At 39.1% G+C, this 23,266-nt stretch overlaps 2 protein-coding genes across 3 annotated transcripts; both read right to left on the bottom strand.

Annotated features, from left to right (window-relative positions):
* Positions 1 to 361: 361 nt before the first annotated feature.
* rnf25 (ring finger protein 25) lies at positions 362 to 7,982 on the bottom strand. 2 transcript variants are annotated; one of them, XM_066642448.1, is made up of 10 exons: positions 7,890 to 7,982; positions 6,076 to 6,147; positions 5,802 to 5,898; positions 5,389 to 5,456; positions 5,178 to 5,247; positions 5,003 to 5,074; positions 3,752 to 3,898; positions 2,336 to 2,425; positions 1,880 to 2,017; positions 362 to 1,263 (listed from the first exon to the last, which is right to left on the bottom strand). In XM_066642448.1, the coding sequence occupies exons 1-10, from the start codon at positions 7,904 to 7,906 to the stop codon at positions 463 to 465; spliced, it is 1,572 nt and encodes a 523-aa protein (XP_066498545.1). In that variant the 5' UTR covers positions 7,907 to 7,982; the 3' UTR covers positions 362 to 462. The 2 variants fall into 2 exon arrangements, with proteins under 2 accessions (XP_066498545.1, XP_066498546.1); XM_066642449.1 differs by having other exon boundaries at positions 1,880 to 2,014.
* A 1,881-nt stretch (positions 7,983 to 9,863) lies between these two features.
* Positions 9,864 to 22,184, bottom strand: si:dkey-16l2.16 (ras-related protein Rab-35). The gene is made up of 7 exons (XM_066642754.1): positions 22,046 to 22,184; positions 18,387 to 19,148; positions 14,590 to 14,640; positions 13,062 to 13,185; positions 11,989 to 12,113; positions 11,673 to 11,797; positions 9,864 to 10,395 (listed from the first exon to the last, which is right to left on the bottom strand). The coding sequence occupies exons 2-7, from the start codon at positions 18,439 to 18,441 to the stop codon at positions 10,249 to 10,251; spliced, it is 627 nt and encodes a 208-aa protein (XP_066498851.1). The 5' UTR covers positions 18,442 to 19,148; positions 22,046 to 22,184; the 3' UTR covers positions 9,864 to 10,248.
* Positions 22,185 to 23,266: the final 1,082 nt, after the last annotated feature.

Raw genomic sequence — 23,266 nt, 5'->3', positions numbered from 1 at the left:
GCTTTAAAATCATATATATGTGTATGTATTTATATAATCCTTTCTATTTATTTCAGGAAAAAACCCAAATATTCAAATCAAATCAGTTAATAAATTAACAAAATAGCAGTCAATAGGCAAATAATTTACCTTTATATTCATCCATCAACTCATCATCTGTAACCCTTTCATCTTGATCAGGCTTGAATAAAGAGTGATTTCAGCATCAACAAGAATTGAATTTTGCTTTTCTAAATTTTCTGCTAATTTTAGTAATTTATGGTTACTATTTTAACCATCCACTTAAAATCTTGTGATTGTGTTTTTTCTTTTTTTTTGCAGTATGCTGGCAGAAAGAGACAGAGACAGAGTTCAAGTGCAGTGCTTGTGCAGTATTTTATTATGACACTTTTCTGAAGGAGGAGGTACAGCTGGAGTATGAGGGAGAAGAGTGTGTGTTTGCACTCCTCCCTTCTGCCACTGTCAGAGAACCCCTTCCTTCTTAAAATCAGTTTCACTTTTCGGGTGGGTCCCTTTCCCAGTTCCTCTGTGAGTGCCACCTCCTTTGTAATAATGATAATAATGATGATGATGATGATGATGACTAAAGCCTCCACCCCTGGCTCTGTAGCCCCTTCCACCTCGGTGATGGTATGGATTCCCAGGGTTATCCCATTGATTTGAGCCTCTAGGGGGTCTTTCATGCCATTGGTACTGCGGCGGCCTCTGGCTGTGTCTTCTTCCTCTGTCTCGAAGACCTCGCTCGGGATGTGAGTCAGTTACGATCATCTCAGTGGCATTTTCTGCAGTGGTTGTGTTGGAGTGGTTTGGCTGTTCTTGTTTATCTGCTGAAGAGTCCTGGAAGCTTGTGCTTGTGGAGACACACTCCTCACTTGTTGGGTTTGGGGAGGAATGGTCTTCATTAGCTTTAACCTCAAGTGATTGTCCTTGTTCTGTGCACTCTGCGTTGTTCTGAGGGTGTACACTACTCTGGGGTAAACGTCGGTCACACTCCACTGACGAGAGGCTCAGTTTGGTGAGGTTCTCTACGACAGTTGAACATTCCCTCCTCTCACCTCCTCCTTTGCCTCTCCCTCTCCCTCTCCCTCTTCCTCTGAACTCCCCCTGCTGCCTCCGGCCATGAAGATTTCGCAGCTGGGGCTGGGTTGAGATGTTCCGGGCTTGAGGAGTGAGGATCTGATTGGGGATCTCAGGGGGAACAGGGTCTAAAAGCTGACTGGGTTCAAGGTCTTCAGGGAGAGTGGTTTCAGAGTAGGCAGGTGCCTTAAGAACAAAAAAAGACTGTTCAGATTTCAGACTGTGGTGGACATAAACCTGCAACAGTTTGTCAAGTTTATCAAAACATCTAACTTACACAAGATCTCCTCTCCAAAGAAAAAAGCTGAATTTACACTAGGTTCCTTCTCCCAAAAATGTAATGTTTAAGTTGCGAAGTTCAGTTATGTTGTCTGGTTAGTGGCAAAAAAGTATGGATTGAAGAGGATGTAATTTGAAAAGAGGATGGATTCGCACTTCTCAGAGGAAGCATGCGCTTGCCTTCACTCTCCCAATTAGGGGGCATTATGTGTGGATGGGACAGTCCTAGCTAACAGACGAAACTGGCAATGACAAATAATTAGTGCTTAAAATGTGTACAAACAAAAATACAGGCTGATAAAATTCATTTAATTACTTGTCTAATTTTGTAGATCAAAATAAATATTACTTTCATAGACATTAATATGTAGTTAAAATATAACCAAAAGTGCAAAGGCAAACATAAATAAACAATCTTAATATAAGTATTTATAGACTGATCAACTCCACTTCCTTCAAGGGAAAATGTTTAAGTTTGAACTAAAATGAAAGTTTGAACTAAATCTAATAGTTCACGCCTTACCTCGTTGATGTGAATGAGGAAGCGGTTAGACTCCGCCTCCGGGTCAATGACACCACCCTTTTCTTTCTGACGGTCCAGAATTTTCTGGAGTTTTTCCCACTTTCTTTTAAACTCAGCCCCAAGGGCTTCGTCCTCCTGCTGCCAGAGAGAAAGGCCTGTGTTTTAGACGAGCACAAATAAACATGCTCGTGTGACCACAGCATGTGACTATCTAAGACACGTGCTCTCACAAGTTACTCAGTCAGACTCTGAGGCATCTCAGCAAGCTGATGCTCCAAAGTTACAGAAAAGTCTATACAAGACAATACCACAGTGTTAGAGTCCACCGCTCAGCACTGGACACAACACAGACTCTGTCTCTGTGACATTTCCAGCTGAGACAAATCCCTGAACACACACACACGGGGCTGTGACACTGTAGGCGTGAAGAGTGTGTGTGTGTGTGTGTGTGTATACCTCAGGGGAGACTGGAGCAGGTGATGAAAGCAGCATGTTCATGTCGTACGACAGCGGCTCCCGACACACAGGACAAACAACAGACAGCTCCTAAACACACCATAGAAACAGTCTGTTTAAATACTTGCAATTTTTTTATTTATTGTACACTGTAAAATGCTCACAATTCACTATAAAATATGTAATTAATGATTTAATCACCTAGAAACAGATTTTTTAAATCTGACACAAATTTATAAATGCACGTTGGTGGTGCTGTTGAGTTTCATCTGATAAATATCTCAGATTCAATGGTGGCCCCCTGCTGCATATCAAAGTGTTTTCTAGTCGTATTTGGTGTGGAAGGAGAGATTTGTGAAAATGCAGATGGTTGGTGTTGATGTTGTTTTTTAAAAACTGAGAAAAAATATACATTTTCAGGAACATCCAGATGCTTGTGAACAAGGTCTGAAAGAAACACCTGCGGCCTGGTAATTCATAACGGTCACCCAGGGCTGCCTCATTGGCTTCAGTAGGGTATATTGTAATAATTTTGCCAATAAAATAGGCAGTGTTATTAATCTAATAATAATAATAATGCATTATATTGATAACCCACTGGAGCTTTATGTTTTTTAGCTGTTATTGACCACTTTCATGCCATACACCTGTAGATTTCTCACTTGTTCACAGCTCGTTTTCTAACTCAGCTCACATTTCCCTACTTTCCCACACACGGGGAGGTTCCTAACGCACTCTTATTCAATCAGAGTCCATGCAGAGAACACTAATCAAAACCAATCAGCCCAAAACATTCTCTGAACTCTAATATAAAAGTATAACATTATCAGAGTCTACATCAGTGGATTCTGCGACACTGTAATATAGTGTAGTGAGAATTAAATCGACGTAAACTAGCCTACTTTCCACTACTCGTTAAACAACACGTGTTTTAAGATACACGATGTGAGACATCTATCATAAACAAACTGACTGTAAAAACCCAGAAAAATATAAACATTTTAGAATAATTAACAGTGGAATTCCTCATAACTTATACTGGGACGTAAATAAGATAATTCCATGTCGCTTAAATTTAGAGAATCTTAGAGACGTTAAGATTTATCTTTGCAGTGGTGTTGATGGGAACCAGGGGTCACAATGCATACACCACTAATTTTATGTACTCTCCACAACAACCCATCTCCTTAGATTTATATGAAATAAAGAGGCTTATGTTCTTAGCATCAGCTTCTGCAGATTTGTTTGGAGTGTTTCTGGATTACAGTGAGTACCGTACTTTATCAGAAACAGGCATGAAACTTTTATTCCAGTTCTGCTATTAAAGCGTTCACTTCTCTTTCAGGAATGCCATGGTTAAATTTTGTTTTTCAGTTCCCCTCTTCAATTGGTTCTGTAATGGGTTTTTGGTTCTACCTGCTCCTCTCCTCTGTCTCGACTCTTGTCCTCCTCCAGCTCTCTCTCTCTCTCCCTCAGCTCCAGCTCGGAGTGTGTGATGTAGCGTCCAAGACAGTGAGAGTGGAAATAGTGGTAGCAACTCGTCTTCGTGAACACCTCTCCCTCCTGATCCAGAAATTGTTTATAAGAGAAGAAAAAAATAACACTACGTTCTTCCAAATGCAGGGGATTAATATTTTAATCTATCTTCAGAGTTTTTTGGATATGGTGAGTGTTTAGTGACTACTTTACTTTAAAGACAACAACAAATACAACAATGTCACTTCAGACTGAAAAGTTTTTTTTTTTTTTTTTTTTAAATTGCACATATATGAATATTTGTTGCAAGAGCTCAAATGTGTTGTTGGACCATGGGAGGACACCCACACAGACACAGGGAGAACACACCAAACACCAAAAGACAGTGACGCAAGGCAAGAATTAAACCCACAACCTCAGCTGTGTGGTAGTGATATTACCTACAGCACCACGATGTATTACTGTTCATTCATTGTCTGTAACTCTTATCCAGTTCAGGGCAGAGGTGGATCCGGAGTCTACCCAGAATCACTTGGCAAATGGTGGGAACACACCCTGAAGGGGGCGCCAGTACTTCACAGGGCGACACACACTCACACATTCACTCACACACTCACACCTATGGACACTTTTGAGTGTGTTTTTGGTGCGTGGGAGGAAAAAGTAGCACTCGAAGGAAATCCACGCCAACACAGAGAGAACACACCACACTCCTCACAGCAGTCACCCAGAATGAGACACGAACCCTCAACCTCCAGGACCATGGAGCTGTGACAGAGACACTACTTGCTGCTCCACAGTGCCATACAAATAGTTTGATACTTTTAGTGATATGAGAGTTTCAGATATGAGAGGTTATGAATGTTAATTTTATTGTAACTTACACTAGAGTAGTAGTATCTCCCTGAAAGAAATCTCTTTCAGGTTCATTACACAAATATATAAAGAGACAGACAGAGCAAATCCTGAGCTGTTTTCTCAGTGACAGAGTCTCAGTGTCAAAGCGTATTCCAGACATCAACCTGAAATCCTGAGAGTGACAATGTTACTAAAACCTTAGTGCTTGCAAACTACTGAACATTAGTCATGTTGGTCTACAGTTAAAGGGTTGTTATGGGGGCAATAATATGAAAGCCTTGTGTTCCTGGTGCATTTTCATGCTCCTAATAAAGATGACAATAAAATCATCACCTTAAAACCATAGAGACAGATGACACAATTCCCATGGGGAATATTGCTCTCGGTCAGGATCTCTTTGGCTTTCTGTGGTAAGGACGAAGCAGAGAAAAGGTGATTGATAATGAGTCAGTGAAAGGTGGAGAAATTGCTCAGAAAGAGAGAGTGAGACAGCACAAACAGCACAGACCTCAATCAGCTGATACAGCACTGGCATCCCCAAGCAGGACTCAGCCTCCCTCTGTAAACTCTGCTGTAAACTGTGGAGCAGAAGAACAAAGGCATTTACATTTACTGACCCAGACAGCTTTGTTGTGTACTCTGAGAACGCACCCCATGTGAGTTCAACGGTGCACAATTCTATATAACTGCACATAAATTAAGTACATTTATATAATTACCTGAGCAGCTTGTCGTCAGAGAGGCCTCGTGGATTGTGGATGGAGATGCAAGGAGGACAAGAAGGATACTACAAGCAAAAGAGAAGTGTTTTATGAGGCTTACACCCCTCTAAAATGTATGTTTGTCTTTGTAACCAGGTGCTTATACACTGCAGCTCTACAAAAACCTACTGTGGACAGGCTGTTCTTACAGACACTTTGGTCAAGTCTTGCATTCCCACACTGTGCCCCCTGAGGAACAGTCACTCTTTCATATTACACTGTATGCGTGCTTTGCACTGCAGCTTAAGGCCCTGTGTACTGATGTAGTTACGAAAAGTCTAAGGGTAGATCTTACTGAAACACAGAACAGCTTTACGGTTTTCCCCTTAATTATGAACTCCTTATACATCACGTAAATGTCCAGCACATGCCTCTGAGTCCAGGTCCAGTGTCAAAGTGAGACGGACGAACTGGGAGAGACAGTCCTCTCCGGTGGATGGGTGAAGGACCAAACTGACCTGCCATCCTCTAAAGAAAGAAAGAGAAAAATATAACATCTTTAAGGCTGTATGTAAAAGTTGGAGTGCCCTAAAGGCATCATCTACAGAGCGCACTTTTAAATAATAATAATACAGATTTAGCTAACTAAAGCAGGATATGTAGTGAAGCTATGATTATGACTGGAAATAATTTATAGAGATTTACCCATCATCTTTCTGTGTGACTTCCAGTTCATCCAGATAGATGGACTGCAGCACCTCTATCTCACACAGCACACTGTTAAAGAACACAAACTGCACTTAAAGGAAGTCAGACATTATATACACTTACAGCGACATGAGCATTGATTTTTTTTCTGTGAGATCAGTGTGTTAATTCACTGCCATGGGTGTGTTAAAGGCAGTGGTAAAATTCCCTTGTAATGTTTTACAGTGACTATAAATAGGGCTGAACAATAATTCAATATCAATGTATAATCACAATATTAAATGTTTCACTAAAATATGATTTTTAAGCACATTTTCACATTTACACATTATTTACAGCGTCTGTCACTGACTGACGGTCATTAGAGGGCGCTGTCATCAGTTCAGCACTCACTTTTAAAGTTAGTTTAAAAATATTAATATTGACAAAGCCAAGAGGTTGTTGTTTGATGATGATGTCACATCAGTTCTTGGCAGTTTTTCTGTAGCTTTTTTATTGTTCATATCGATATCGGAATTATATCATATTGAAAGGATATTAAGAAATACATTGTGATCAATATTGGCCGTATCGTCCCGCTCTATATATAAAGCATGAATTTCATTTCAATCACAGACATCACAACCATGAGAACCACAATCACAGACATCACACAAACACAAGCATGTCCACAAAGTTAAACACTTGATTTACACTGGAGGAGATCTTTAAGACTATACTCCCGCTGTTTGATTACGGTGACACTGTTTATTGAACGGCATGCAAAAGTACTCTTCAGAAGCTTGATGCTCTGCACCATTCTGCTCTCAGATTTGTTACAAATGCCCCCTTTAGAACTCATCACTGCATCCAACTGAACGTCCCTACGACAAATTCCACTTCTGACTTCTTTATCGTTCCAGTCGTCTGCCTCAAAAACTGGAATACACTCCAGCAAACACTAAAATGAAAGACTTTTATGTCAATCTCACCTTTCAAAAAATTACATCAGACATGTTTTTTTAAATACATGTACTTGCTTTTCTTCTATTTATTTTGTAATATTTTATTACAAAAAAAGTTTATTAATTTTACTCCTGTGCATGTAATCATGTAGCAAACGTTTTATACTTTATCTGTTTTCCTTTCCCCTTTATATATATATATACCCTCTTTTAATCTTTCTTTCCTCAAGTAGCCTTTGTCTTTCGTTTTAAATAAGATTAAATAAAACTATGTTCTTAATAACTTGCCTGGTTAAATTAAAGGTAAGCAAAGAAACACAAACCCCTGTTGTTGACAGGGACATGGAAATGTGCTGAAAATTATTTTTTAGCTTTAGTTTAGATGCGTAGCGATATATGTTTCCATTATATTTACCTCTCCTTACAAGTCCCGAATCACCAACATAGAGCAATTGTAGGACTTAAGTTGGCCTCATATTGGAATTATCGGTTCCACCTTAAATCGTGCAGGAAACTGAAGCACCATTTAAGGTGGAACGGAATATTCCAATTGGAAGCTTTAACAACATCAGGTTCTAGTAATATTACAGTCTAAATAAACCGAAGTGAATCCTAAATGATCAGCTATATTTATATTCTAAAAATCGTGTTAAATTAAGCCACCGGGACAAATTCGCATCGAGAACACGGTTAAAGAGTTTATTTGTGGAGATCATTTAAACGCATTGGCCCTGCTAACGCTCCCCTAATGACAATACACACACCTAACTACAGACTGGGGTAAGTGTCAGGTGTTTAAAGATGAACATTACGGTGAAAAATGATTAAAATAACTCTTTAAATCAGACACTGAAGCTCTGTACTCACTCGCTCTCCGCCGCCATGGCCCTCTCTGTCCCCCGCTTTCAGAAACACACAACCGCAGCAAAGTTCCGCAGAGCACACACTGCATTCATCCAGATCATCATCATCATCATAATAATAATAATAATAGAAAAATTAATACCCCGAGAAGCTGTCACTACAATTATATCAAATTGTCTGTATAAATAAAAGCTATGTATTATATTTTTTAATTAAATATTAAGTATTATATAAATATAATAATTATAATATATTAAATAAATATTTATGATTTAATTACCGTAAAAATACTCACGAGTTATTTTTATATTGTATGATTAATAATAAAATCAGTAATACTCATTCATTGTGCATTTTATCTGCTTCACTGATAAAACCACTGCAGGTATGCTTTGTTGTTTTGTAATACAGGACCCCCACAGAGCAAGTGTGATGTGGTGGTGGATCATTCTCAGTGCTGCTGTGACACTGACGTAGTGCTGGTGTGAGTGGATCAGACGCAGCAGTGCAGCTGGAGTTTTTAAACCCTGTGGACACTCACTATCCACTCTGTGAGACAGTCCTCCCTCGTTGTTCCACCTTGTATATGTAAAGTCGCTGCACAGTGTGTGTCGGTCGTCCTTCATCAGTGACACAGGACACTGTCATCCGGATGATTTGGGTCGGTGGACTATTTTCAGTGCAGCAGCGATAGAAGGGTATCGTTGCAGGCACCACACCACCCTAACCTCCTACTTGCCATTATCCTCCTACTTCCTGTGTTTGTCCATCCCACTTGCTTGTCTAAAGCTGGCAGAGATGTGGTGGAGTGACTCAGGTGTTTTAAAAAAAAACTCCAGCAGCATAGCTGTGTCTGATCCACTCGCATCAGCACAACACACAATAACACACCACCACCACGTCAGTGTCACTGCAGTGCTGAGAATGATCCACCACCACATCACACCTGCTCTGTGGGGGTCCAGAGAACTGAAGAACAGGTGAAACAGTACAAAAACATACTGTACGTTAAGGGAAGCAGGTACAATGGACAGTGAGCGTAGGATATTATTGAGAGGTTTTGGACAGGCAGTGTTTGAAATATCTCTCTTATTTAATGGCTCTGAGCATTTTAAAATTGATTCATCAATCTACATAATTTAAAAACATCCACAAACTGGAAAGGAAATGTAGAGGCTTTTCCCAAACAGGGTTTTGAACAACATCATCATGCTTCAGAGGGTGGGGAAATAAATACTAACCAACAGGTTCCACCTTTTCACACCAAATTGTCAGTAAAAAAGACCACCCAGTCTCAGTCAGAAAACACCCCCCCAAATAAACATCTCCAATCACAGCATTGGGCCCACGTAAACATGAGGTTAAACTGCATGAAACAGACATGAATGAAGATATCAGAGAACTGAGAATAAATGTGGGAGGAGGAATAAGACCACAGATCAAAAACAGCAAACACAAGAGTGTAGAAAGCAAAAACAGAGAAAAACGTGCTGGGAAATGAGAACAAAGCCAAAATTATGAAAATATGCGAGCAGAAATTAGAGGACTGAGCATAAAAGCCAAAATCAAGAGAGAATATTTTTGAGAACTGAGAAGGGAAAAATTAAAGCTTTTGCTCCTCAATGCTGTGCACTCGGGTCAGGGTGAACAAGAAGCAGCTCATTATCATTTAAAGGAACAGGCCGTTCCGATAAGGGCTGTTTAAACAGGTGGAGAATGCTACTGTGGGGTTTGATCCTTGTGGTAATTTGGCCAAAGCAGGTCACTGATGTTTCATTAAGAACCCAGAACTGTGCTCACTTCTGGAAAAGGTTATGTCACATTTAAATATATGGAAGGTGCAGTCATATTTTTGTTAAATATTATATAAAATCATATTATAATTTAAACTAATACAATAATTTATTATACATTAATACAAAATAATAAATAAACCAAAGAAAACCCAACAAAAGATATTTGCAATTTAAAAGTTGTATTTTATTGCTTATTATTAATTTGGACACATGACTGGTTCGTCATCTCTTTTTATATTATTTGACATAAAACAGGTCTTTTTTCCCCCCATTGAGTAATCACAGTAGATCATTTCAGGTCTGTTAGTGTCTTTCCTTTAGTAGATATCTAAAGACCGTAATACATTGGACTGTCAACTCCCTTTTAGTACTAAAATTACACAGACAAACAGACACATAAAAAACATATTCGGCACTTGACAGTGGCTGTGTCTACCTCTCATTTTTCTCTACCTCTTTTTTTCAGTGCAAAGTTAAGCAATTTTTCTGGTAGAATGTGCCAGCTGACTGAAGGCGCTGTACTCTTCCATCCCTCCATCTCTCCCTCGCTCTCACTCTTCTCTTTCTCAGCAGCATTTCTTCCCTCTCTTTCTCCGGTCACGGTCCCGGTGAGAGTTGATGTGAACGGTGTCCTCTCTCTCCCTCTCCTTCTCCGCTCGACTCTGGCTCTGTTTCTTCGCCCGTAGAACCATGTGTGTAAAGGCCATGAACATCTGGACAGAGCAGAAGAGGCACACAAGTCTTACAAATCCAGGTCATAGTAACATTTCACAGTCCTTCTTTTTTGTTCCAGTGTCATTAGCTCTGCGCTGGAGCTGCTAGGACATTTTAACTTTTAAGAAACAAACTCAGAGAAGGACAATTATAATATATATATATAACAAAATAAAGATATATATATATCGTTTTAGAATAGAGGCGGAAGAGGTATATGTGTGTGTTTACTGCTACAGATGTGTTAAATGTGGAGGCCAAATTTCAATGCACTGCTGTTCAATGACAATTAAAGGACGTTGCAATTCAGTTGAATGTTTTTTTTTTTTTCAGTTGAATCTTCATTTCCCTGCTGTTTATCAAAGTGAATACAATAAAAACGTCTTTAAGGACACAAACACTAAAGCAAAGCTCCACTTTACAACGTGTCAACATTTAATGAATGAAATGATCAATAAAAATGGTCAAAATTCGCTAGCAATAACATCTGGATTAGGAGGTTTTTCCCAATAGCGGTGACGTGTAAATGATAATAACAACAATAAAATAAAATGTGTCAATAAAATGTTTCCCAGAATGACCTCTTATTTTCACCAAACTGTTCCAACACAAAGTTGTTGGTTTGATGGTTATGTCATGTTTCTTGTTTGTTCTTGGCAGTTCTTCAGTTTATTTATTGTTCATATGAATATGCGAATTATATCGTTTTGACCAAAATTAATTGACAGAAATATATTGTGATTATAAATTTTGGCCGTATTGTCCAGCTCTATTTGACTTCATTATTCTAAACTAAACATGGAAAAGCAGTGTTTAACTACTATTCCGCTCTTAAACAGAATCAGCTGACCGAGAACAACAGAAGAGCCCGGACTTTGGACACTTTTAAATTAAGACTGAAGACATTCCTGTTTGAGCAGCTACAGCTCAGTTTAAAACTTTTTATACTGCAATGACACTTTAGATTGTTTTTTCCTTTCATTGTATAATCTTAATGGTTTAAATAATTTCAGTCATTTTCTTTTACTCTTTTTATGTATTTTCGTTTATTGCCTTTAATTGTTTTAAATGACTTTTATGATTTTTATTCTTGCTCTTAATTTAACTGGGTGTTTCTTTTGACTCTGTAAAGCACTTTGAATTGCCCTTGTATGAAAGGTGCTCTATTTATATATATATATATATATATATATATAAAAAATAAAAAAAAAAATTGCTTTGCCTTGACTTGTAGCCACTGGGATTTAGTGTCACAGTTTATAAAAAAACATATTACCTCTTCTACATTGATATTCTCCTTTGCGCTGGTCTCAAATACTCTAACACCTACTGACTCCCCGAAACGCAAAGCATCCTGAGTTTCCACCTGCTTCTTGGAAGGGTCATCATTCTTGTTCCCAACTGGAAAAAAACAGCAGAGTGAAAGATTTGGGCTGAGAATTCAAACACAAAGCCTAATATTCCACTGAGACAGTCTATGATTGCACACAGTGAACAGTGTGGGATGTGCCATCTTTAACCGAAGGAGCCATGTGTGTATTTTCTGTTTTATGGCTTTGATTATATCCTGTGTGCATTAAAAAAAAACCCACCTAATATTTTACACACGTTGTCACAGTTCTGGGAGATCTCATTCAACCATCGTTTAACGTTAACAAACGACTCTGGATTCGTGACGTCGTAAACAATGATGACCCCATGGGTGTTTCTGTAATACCTGTGTGGGAGGAAACACAAACCTGAAAAGCTGACTTAGAATTAAATATACGTACAGTTTGCCCCTGAGGCTAGGAGACTGGTGTTGATTATTCTCGAGTAAAAGTAACAGCAGGGGAGCTAAAAAACAACTTGAGTGGAAGTACAAACAAAAGTAGCAACTAGAAAGATAACAGAGGGGGAACTTTTTAGCTGATCTGTCAGGACAGGAACTGAAGTCATGTTCTCCTTTTGGATCATTTTGGTCTAAAATGACTTTGATGCAACTCAATGAGAAACAGAAAAACTCTTAATGTCTAAAATGTGATTGAGTAAAAAGGTGATCATGGTCCTCATTGATCTTTTTCAGTAGAAGTTTTGTCATTTCATGAATAATTAGTAAAGTACAGATCTAAATCTTACAGCCACAGGTCATTCACACACTCACACCTGTGGACAGTTTCACACACTCACCCAGTCACACTCACACCTGTGGACAGTTTCACACACTCACCCAGTCACACTCACACCTGTGGACAGTTTCACACACTCACCCAGTCACACTCACACCTGTGGACAGTTTCACACACTCACCGTATCACTCACACACACTCACCCAGTCACACTCACACTCACACCTGTGGACAGTTTCACACACTCACCCAGTCACACTCTCACACACACCTGTGGACAGTTTCACACCCTCACCCTGTCACACACACACCTGTGGACAGTTTCACACCCTCACCCTGTCACACACACACCTGTGGACAGTTTCACACACTCACCCAGTATGATGTATTATTCCATCAAATTAGCTACATTACTGAGAAGAAATTTAAACTGCCACAAAGTCACACAGACTACATGTGATTAAATATGATTCATGGCAAAACGCTCATTTTAAGTTTAATATGTGCCTTGTGACCTTTAGTTTTATGAACACTGCGGTTATGTGGTTAGTGCATACGTGGAAGTGATGGTTCTGAATCTCTCCTGACCGGCTGTGTCCCAGATCTGGAGTTTGACTCTCTCTCCGTCAATATCAACTGTCCGTATTTTAAAGTCCACCCCAATAGTGGTTATATAGCTCCCTACAGAAGATACAAGACAAAACATATTAACACACACAGAGATCAGCCATAACATCGAGACCACTTCCTTATTTCTACACTTACTGTCCATTCTCTGTTTTGGATCCACACAGGACCACCTCTGAGCAGGAATGATTTTGGTGAATTGATCGCTCCCCGCTGCAGTGACACTGACGTGATTGTGTGTTTGTGTTGTACATGTGGATCAGACACAGCAGTGCTGCTACACCACTGTGACCACTGATGTAAGACTAGAAGATGACAGATGACCAGACAAACCTAAGCCTGTCACAGTAGCCATTTTTGTGGTCAACGTATTGTCCCAGAAACAACTGTGATAAATTATGTCTTTGTCATTTTAATAAAATGTTTTGCCACCAATATAATGATAATAAAAAAGCATAATAAGTGCTTACATACTTCTAAAGAGCAACGCCCAGACATTCAAATCTGAATATCAAAATAAATAAATTAATTAATTAATTAAAAACTAAAAAAAAAATATATTAGGGCTGGACGATACGACCAAAAATGATATCACAACATATTACTCAATTTCGGTCGATCCAATATAATAACGATATCAATATCAGTATACAATCCACTGAAAAATTTCCAAGAACAAACAACATACACGACATCACCATGAAACATCAATCTATTGCCTTTGTCAATATTAATATTTTAAACTTTAAAATGAGTGCTGAACGGATGACAGCACCCTCTAATGACCGTCAGTCTGTGACACATTCTGTAAATAATGTGCACTGAAATATTGAAAATGAGTTTAAATATCATATCTTTTTATTGAAACAGTTTACATTGCAATTATATATTGACATTGAATTATTGTCCAGCACTAAATAAAACCACTGTTCTCAAATCATTTGACATAACAGCCCCAAAAACCAGAGAAAACCAGAGAACAGAACGAGAGACTGATAAAGTACTGGTGATGTTCGTTCTTATTTAAGCAACCACACAAACACAACAGGTGATATTAAGGTCAGCAAAAATATTCAGAAATGTCCATATGTTGTACAAATCAAATCAAACCAAATTTATTTATATAGCGCTTTTCACAACTGAAGTTGCCACAAAGCGGCTTCACAGAATTCCAGTTCTAGGTGGACAGTAACATAACTAGTGTGACAGAGCTAGCCAAATCATGACCATTGTAGAACGGGGTTAACAGGGGCATAGTGTGCAGCGAAACATTCCAAACTGTACCAGATACCAGTCTGTAACCGTAGAACTACATAGTGCTCCTGTATGGTCAGTGGAGCTGAGAGAATGGACAGTGACTGCAGAAACAATGAAATGATAGTAATAAGGTATAAACACAATACTGCCTTAAAACACCCATCTGCAACTCTGCAAACTACAACTGATGAAGTCACTCACCAGAAAAGGAGTTGTCTGCAAATCGCAAGAGGAGGCTGCTCTTCCCAACATCTGTAAAACAAGAGAGTGAGGAGCCAGATTAGCTCATTCTCGTCACTGTTGGCCAAATATTGTATAGCTCCAACCTGCAACTGAACATTTAAAAAAAAAACACATTTAAGAATTTTCACTAGTGTGTGTGTAAATGTGTTTCACTGCAGGGATTGAGTTAAATGCGGAGAACAAATTCGCCTGTGTGCAGCACAGTGGCCAATAAAGTTATTCTGATTCTAATTCTGATTCATTTCTCACATAACTCCGTGGTTTATTGTATGTCTGATATTGAGTAACCACACCCCTCCACACAACTGAAGTCACTCCGCTTTTGGAGCAGATGCCTCCGCCACTCTCCACTGTGTCTAAACGATTCGTGTAAAGAGTGTATGGCATATTATGGGTAACTGCATGATGTCATTATACAAACAAGTCAGAATATCACTTTAATCACTGATTTTTTTTCACTGATACTGATTTTCAAAAAAAATTATGACCATATTATCGCAAATGACACGATATCGCACAGCCCTGCTTAACACCATTTTATTCAACCATTTTTTATTCCACTCTTAATGTGTTACTAGTTTTCCAGTCACATTTTCTTATGCTGCTTTTTTCTGATGAACTGAATAACATCCTGCAGAGAAGAGCAAGATTCACACTCCTCTTTTTCAGCACAGAAACTCTGTTCTGCAGGACCATGCTTTAGAGTGGAGATCTTGGCATCGCCTTATGCAACAGATTCCATCCATTTAATCAATGACGCTCGCTAAACTCTGCCAAAGCAAACACTTAGGAAACAGACTGCAGGGACAAAGGCCTGGACAGTGCATTTTACAGAAATGTGTGTGGAGACAATCAGTGTTGCACAATGTCAACCACAGCATTTCATCACTGTCCAAAGAAAAACACACATCTTCAAAATAAGAGAAGGAAAATAGCATATTAATTTTGGTAGTCAATGTAAAAAGATTTTATTAAAAGTAATTTTGGAGCATTTCTATTGGTCCATTCATCATTAATTGTTCACAGTGTGAAGGACAGCTGCTGTGTTCAAAATGTGTTTTGTTTTTTTTTTAAACAGTGCAGACATGAATAAAGCATATCTGCATCATTTGATGACATCAGCTGCTCTTTACAATGTGTAAAAATGGACCAGTGACAAATGGACCAAAAAATAAAAACTTTTTATATTAACTTACAGTCTTCTCCAGATGATTTTGCATGTTTTTTTTTTTTTTTTTTTTTTTTACTGTAAAACCTAACTGCAGGTAAGATAAATAGACTGAAGCAGTCAAGAGTTTTGTTTTAAATAACCAAAAATTACAATCTTTAAGAATAATCACCTTGCGCTGTCAAATCTTGCCTCAATTTACCATCTATATTTCAACACGTTTTTCTAGTTCTGATATAACGTGATTTAGCCCTGTGAAGGGCTGGCGCCCCCTCCAGGGTGTGTTCCCACCTTGTGCCCAGTTATTCCGGGTAGGCTCCGGACCCACCGCCACCCTGAACTGGATAAAGGTTACAGACAGTGAATGATTGAATGAATATAACATGATTTACACGTACATGTGCTTTTATGGACATTGACATATGTATCTATATATGCATTTATTTAGTCTCATACTGATTACTCTAATGATCTTTTTTCTTCGAGTTTGTCTGCTCGTGACCGATTGCAGGTGATTCAGAATGCAGCAGCGAGATTACTTACTAAGTCAATAGCCTGTCTCATATTACCCCTCTTAGTATCTTTGCACCGGCTTCATATTGAATATAGGATTCAGTTTAAACTTTTTAAACATGGCCAGGCTCCTCTGTCTGTCGTTGGTCTGCTTCACCACTGCATATCAGCACATTCTCTTAGGTCGAGTCATTTAAATTTACTGTCTGTTCCACGTTCTCATTTAAAGACTCGTGGAGATCGAGCATCTGAGGTCGTCGATCCTAAGCTGTGGAACACATTGCCTTCTATGATAATATCGGTTGATACTGTGACTCTTTTAAATAGCAATTAAAGACCTGCCTTTTTAAGCGGGCTTTTGGATAATGGACACCGCAACAATGTCACTGCCATTCTTGCCCTTTGTTGTGTTGTATTTCATGTTGTTGCTCTTATCTGTATAAATACATTTTACTTTACATACTTACTATTATCTAAACAGCATTTAAGCCAGATTAACTGACCTCAGAAAGGATCCTGATACTGATAACAATAATAGTTTCTGCCTTGGTTAAAACAATGCTCATCAATTTCTGTACTCCTACTCTCCTGGGAAGGCTTAACACTAAATAATGGAAGATTTCTGAGAGGGTTTGATGGCATTCAGTCACATAAATCTTAACGTGAATTCCACTTCTGGATCACAACCAACCCCCAAACTCGTCTGACTCAAATAATTAAATTTCTCTGCTCCACAGCTCAGTGCTGGGGGCTTCAAACCCAATTGGCCCTTGTTAGACACTGAGCATGCTCAGTTTAAACTCTGTAGACTACAGAAAGCTTTGCCTACAATGAGGGTGCACCTTAAAGTAGGTGAACTCATTCTGAATAAGGAGCGCCAGCAGACCATTGGTTATGTAGTTTATGCAGTGATACAGTCTCAGCACTAGGGCATTGTTCGTATCATGTCATGCTGTTAGAGTCACTTACTGAGCAAAGTTTTCCTGCTCCACCCAGGTTCATATTCCTAAAGCGCAAACTTAATAGCAACTATGACTCACTGGTGTTACGCTCAGGGACAGGTCAACTACACACACACACACACACACGTTTCACTTCAGCCTTGCGGTTCAAGTGATGTTTCTCAACTTTTTTTGAACCCCGTGACCCTTGTGACACTAAATTCATAAAGAAAGCCTTAGACTATAACGTTGGAGACATGTTGGTGTTTGTTAGTGACAAGTCTGAAATTTGTGTCAACTTTGCACTTTAAAACAGGACAGATTATGAAAAACCTTCACTCGTTCAGTGCACGTGCACATTATCATGGGGATCTGGAACCCACCAACAAACTCACTGTGAAACATGTCCTGCCTAAGTCTGAAAACATGGGATAAAACAAGCCATTCTGATCCCTGTTCAGAGCCTCTCCTGGAATAAAACGGAATCCATAACCAAGAAATTACATTTCGGAAAGAAGGACCGTTTTTACTCTGTTAATTTGTATCAATTTCTGTTCCAAAACTTTCTCGTATTTGAGTTCCACTCTCTCACTTCCGCTTCTAAAAGCATGTTGCTTCTCAGCTCTGGCCGTTTTGACTGAAAGGCAGGATCTAATCCACCACGGGCTGCTGGAGATAAACCACGCCCGCTGAATACATTCTATACTCTTTATAAACCATTTTTTTAAACTCTCAATATTTATAACATTCCTCTCCTTTTCAAAATTTAATTTCTTGCTTATAGATTCTGCTTTTTTTAGGTTCTCAAAACTTTTGGCCCTACTATGACGTTTATGTGAGAGCACAAAAATGAGCTTAAACAGAAGCCAGCTGTTCTGAACAGATCTGTATAGACAGGGGGAGAATGTTGCTGTGGAGTTTGATCCCTGTGGTATTTTGATCAAAGCAAGAGATCAAAAATTTCACTAGTATTTCATTTAGACGCCAGAACTGCATTCACTTCTGGAAAAGTGGTAGATCATGCCCGTTTAAAGCCTGATTCTGATGCTCTATATGTGGAGCAATCCAGGCTCTGAGTCTGAATATCACTGTTGCTTTAACAGAGACCATAATAAAACAAGAAAAGTACTGACTGGAGTCTCCAATGATGAGTAGTTTGAAGAGATGGTTGTAGTCCTTTCCTGCCATTCCACCCCCTGCAAACTGTCCAAGAAAAACAAATGTCCAAACTGACCAAGCTGAGCTTTTCTGGCCGTCACCGGTGACGTCAGACACTCACTTCACATTAAAACTTAGGGAGCTTTGGCTGACGCAGGTATAATATGCTCATCATAAACCCAGCAAGCTTGTGCCTTTCCAGTTGATTTCAGGGCAATTTCCAGTTTGATCTAGGTAATCCCAGCTTAAATCCTCAGGTTCACCAACAGGTGGAGGCTGTTGATTCATATACAATCACCTTCCATTCACAGTCTTAAAGCCTATATCCAGTGCAAGATCATTACTATCAGTTTTTCTGCTGTCATTGGTTCAAAAATAGGTGAAGTTGGACCTTTCAAACGTCCCTTTGGCTCCTGTTTTAACTAAAATAGATTTGGAGCTTTATTTTAATATGGCTTTCCTCACAATTGTAATTGTGTGCCCAGGAGTGACAGTGCAAAGTGCTGTCCATATCATTAAATTTCAGTGATATGTTAAGTGGCGAGCAGCAGTGAGAGCATCAGAGATGGAGTAAAGGTGCAGTAAAGTCAGTAACAAATGTAAAGTCTCTTCTTCTGGCTGGAGGAAGATGATTCCCATTCCGTTTCACTTGGTTTACATTTCTCTCTCCTCTGTAAAGCGTTTCACGTTGTGCACTGGAGGAGGTTCAACACATGTGGAGTGTCCAGGCTTAAATCCTGTGAAGAAAGGAAATGTCAAAACATTAAATAGTATACAGAGAAACAAAAACCAGACCAGGAAACATTTATCACACGCATACCTTATAACTTCCCATTAATAACCTTGAATTGTGAAAGTGTACACACTTGGATGTTAACCACCGGAAATATGACTGCATTGTTCCTCCTTAATTTTAGTTTAGACGTGATACTGAAAATGATTTTAAAAGGCGACAAGTTATTACATTAAATTTGATTACATGTGAAACAACTTCTGACGTCAAGGGCTAAGATTTTATTGCCCTGCCCCCTCGTCTGAGTTTGTCCAATCACGGCACTGGATCTGAGTTTTATATGAGTGCGCAAAGATGGGGTTAAACACAGCAAAACAGACACAAAGAGTGCAGAGAAATAAGAGCATTGAGTAAAAACTGAAAACGCTGCTGTGGGGATCCTTGTGTTATTTTGACAATAAGCAGGTCACAGATGTTTCATTAAGACCCAGAACTGTGTTCAATTGTGTAAAAGGGGCAGAGTATGTCTCGTTCTAAGCTCTGGCACAAATCGCACTAGCCATAAACACTGAAGTGTAAAACACTCATGGGTTTGAATTATTGAAGATATTTGTTGAAACAGTGCAGATTTATTAAGCTTTTGGTTTCTGATCTCCTAAACAGAGTGAAAGTAAAAGTGACTGTAGGGTTGCCTCTTAAAGTAACTGACATTAAAAACTATGGAGTAAAAAACATTAAGGGGCATCCCCTTTCCTTCCATCCCAACAGCTGTGGCACTAAATTTAACTCAACCCTCAGGGCCCTAAAACACACACACACACACATATATATCACATCCACATACACTAAGCCTTTTAAAGGAACCCATATACATTACGCACAACATGCGGAAAATGACAGAGAACAAAATTCTGTGCTGCAATGTGATTTATCTTAACGCCCTGAGCTAATCAGAAGTCGAGACTCTGAAGCGAGCATCCTTATTGGCTCACGGACACTCAGCACTGACTACCAGAATTTATTTTTTTTTTTAAAAAAAACAGTGCAACAGTGAAATTCTTCAATCAGTGCAACTGAGCTTTCACACCCAGCCTCACACACTTCGTCTACATTTTTTAAACACCCCCTACAATGACATATTACGAAATGTCGTTTACATTTCCTCTTCTGTAAGACTTGAATGAAATGACATGCACATGAGCCTAATCTCCCCATGCTCAAATCCAAGCATGGGCTACAGAGGTATAAATCCCTTGCTGTCAAGCAATGCAGCTGCCTTCTCTGCAGAAATGGAGCTCCACCCAATAATTTTAGGTTAAGTTGGAGTGGTGTTTGGAGTTGTTAAGTTGGAGTGTGTGATCCAGAGCTAAAATCTCCCAACATCAGTTTCTGACCTCACTAATGCTCCCAGGGCCAAAAAACACAAACTTTTAAAGCAATATCACATAATATAAAGTCGTTCCAAAAGAGGGACTAGTGGGACAAGCTGCTTATTAAAACCATTCCTTGTAGAAGAAACGCTGGCTTAAAAGGAGGGTCCAAAAAATTTTGGCTTTGGAGTGTGCCTGGAGCATTCAGCCCGACTTCTGTAACTGAAAGTGTCAACCGAAAGCAGAAGAATGGTTGAAATAATCTGGTTTATTCCACAAAAACAGGAAGGGGTGGCAACTTTCCTGAACTGAGCTGTGAAATTGGAGCTGGGCCAAACGAGAAGAGGTGCATTAACCACTTTTAAAGAAAGGTGTATGTGTAATGTAACATCCGGGGGGGAATAAACAATGAAAACATGTGCACTGTTACTATATTTGACACTGATTTAAAGCTGCCTACAGAAAGAGAGCGCGGAGTACAGGTTACTGAAAGTGAAATCTGCCTGTCCATCTTAACAGTTTAGAAAGAGGGGGAAAACGGTGCTCAAATAGTGACACACCTACATAATAAAACGCAGGCATGGAAACTGGACCCTAACACTTGTGAATGACTTAACAAGGCGTGGAAACAACTTAATAATGCATGTGAACACCTTAATAAGCCCAGAAGGCATGGGAACATTGTGGGGGAACTAATTAATTAAGTGTGGTAATGGCCTAACAACGTTGGAGTCATGTTATTAAAGTATGGGAATGAGATATTTCATTAATTGCTCCTTATTAAGCAATTCCCAAGCATTAAAATAGTATTAGTTCAATAATAATAATAATAATATCTTCTTAGTTTTAAGATCTCATTCCCATATAAATCATTCAAGGCATAATAAAGTAATACCCATGCTTTAATCTACTTTTGGAGAGATGTCACCAGCATAACTCCATGGAAAAACAACACACGACAACATACTTTCGTTTCTACACGCTGGCAGGAGAATCATGAGCACCAATATACAAGAGCACCGTTGGAAACTATACGGTTTATATGTGACAAATCGGGTATTCTAGCACAGAAAACATTAATTACATACTTTAAAAGTAGTGGTTAAATAAAAATAAATAAATATCGTAAAAAGACACATTATTCAAGTTTAAGAGCCCGATAAATCTGGTGACTGTCGATTAGTGAGCCGTAGAAGGGAGGACACACCTGAATCCCATCAAATCCCTGTTTACTCTCAGACTTCATTTTTATTCCTCCCCCTATTTCATTCAGCTAAGAGAGAAACTCGCTCTTCTTCTTCTAACTCGGTCTATTTAACTCCTTTTAAGCCACTTAAATCCAGATGACATCCGAAATGAAAAGAAATAATACGTAAAACGCCTGCTAAAGAAGCGACCGAGCACTGAGGTTAACGTTAGCCACTCAGCTAACAGTCCTGATGACTTCCCCACGCAGAACACAATTTAATGGATTTAAACACAAGTTCCGACACATTTAAGCTCGCCGCCACCAAGAGAAACAAATTCTCACCGTCTAAAGAGCTCCACTCGTCAGCCCCCGGCTTGTCTCAGAGAGAAGGAGAGAGAGAGATAAAGCGGCCCGAATCTCTCCCGGAGCTCCAGGAGCAAATGTCTTGGAGAAAAGTTCGGAGTCTCCGGCTCTCAGCATTTCTCCGCTCCGCCGTCAGGGGGCGACACCAGGGTCAAGTACTAATTCAACAGTATGCTGCCTTGCTCACTGGAGACTGCCCCTGGTCATCGATTAAACCCCTAAAAACTCACCTCTGTTAATTAAAATAAAAATATATTTAAAATAAAAAAGATTCCCCTATTACCTCAGAAGTGGCTTAGATATAACTCTGCACATTCACAGAATGTGAACGTACAGCTAGTCCTCACATCTGTCACCACTAACCTGAAGCTCAAAAGCCCCACAAGCTAACAGGATTGGTTCCCTAGGTTTGTGACATAAGAAACCATAGCTGACTAAATCCATGTCCTTGGAACACTGAAGTGCTCAGGCATGATGTTGACCAAAATCAAACCCTATTAAACTATGACAGAGTGGTAGCTACACTGTTAAAATATAATTGTGGGGGGTACTGATGAGTTTTGCTGCCTTGTCGAAATGTCCTATTTAGCATCTCTGCACATGCCCAAACATTTTAATGTTTTCATGTGTTTCACGTGTTAGTTTTTCTTAGGTGCATTACACAATCAAAAACAGTTTACTGTTGTTATTTGCTTGAGGTTTTCAAAACGGCAAATTAATGTAATTAACTATAAAAACATTTCTTATCACTGTAATTATTTTATAATTTCTTTAATAAGGGGATTAAGGCTCTGCATATCTCCAGCTTATACCTCTGTAGGCAGCATTTTCTGATACACTACATTTATCAAAGTCTCTCACCTACTGTTTTACCTTCAACTTTACGTATAAAAATATACTATGGCAGGACATATTGACAAGGTAGCGGAACTCATCAGACCAGGGGCACTTCCCAGTTTGTTTCTGCCTACTAATTCCGCAGAGTAAGTAGGCAGCATTTTTATTAAAATTCAAATATGGCCAAAGGCTTCCAATTGAACCCATTTTCCAAGCCAAACCCATACCAAGTAATAACCGTCTAAAACAGATCACTGTCTTTTATGCCATGACATTTAAACATTTGGTTTTAAATACTTTAATTTTCTTTAAGTTTGCTGACATTAAAATCCAAATTTCTGTACCAGTTTAAAGTATAGTGTA

The sequence above is a fragment of the Hoplias malabaricus genome, chromosome 13 (genome assembly GCF_029633855.1).
Source record: "Hoplias malabaricus isolate fHopMal1 chromosome 13, fHopMal1.hap1, whole genome shotgun sequence".
NCBI classification, from domain to species: Eukaryota; Metazoa; Chordata; class Actinopteri; order Characiformes; family Erythrinidae; genus Hoplias; species Hoplias malabaricus.
This window is presented reverse-complemented; position numbering and strand designations above follow the sequence as displayed.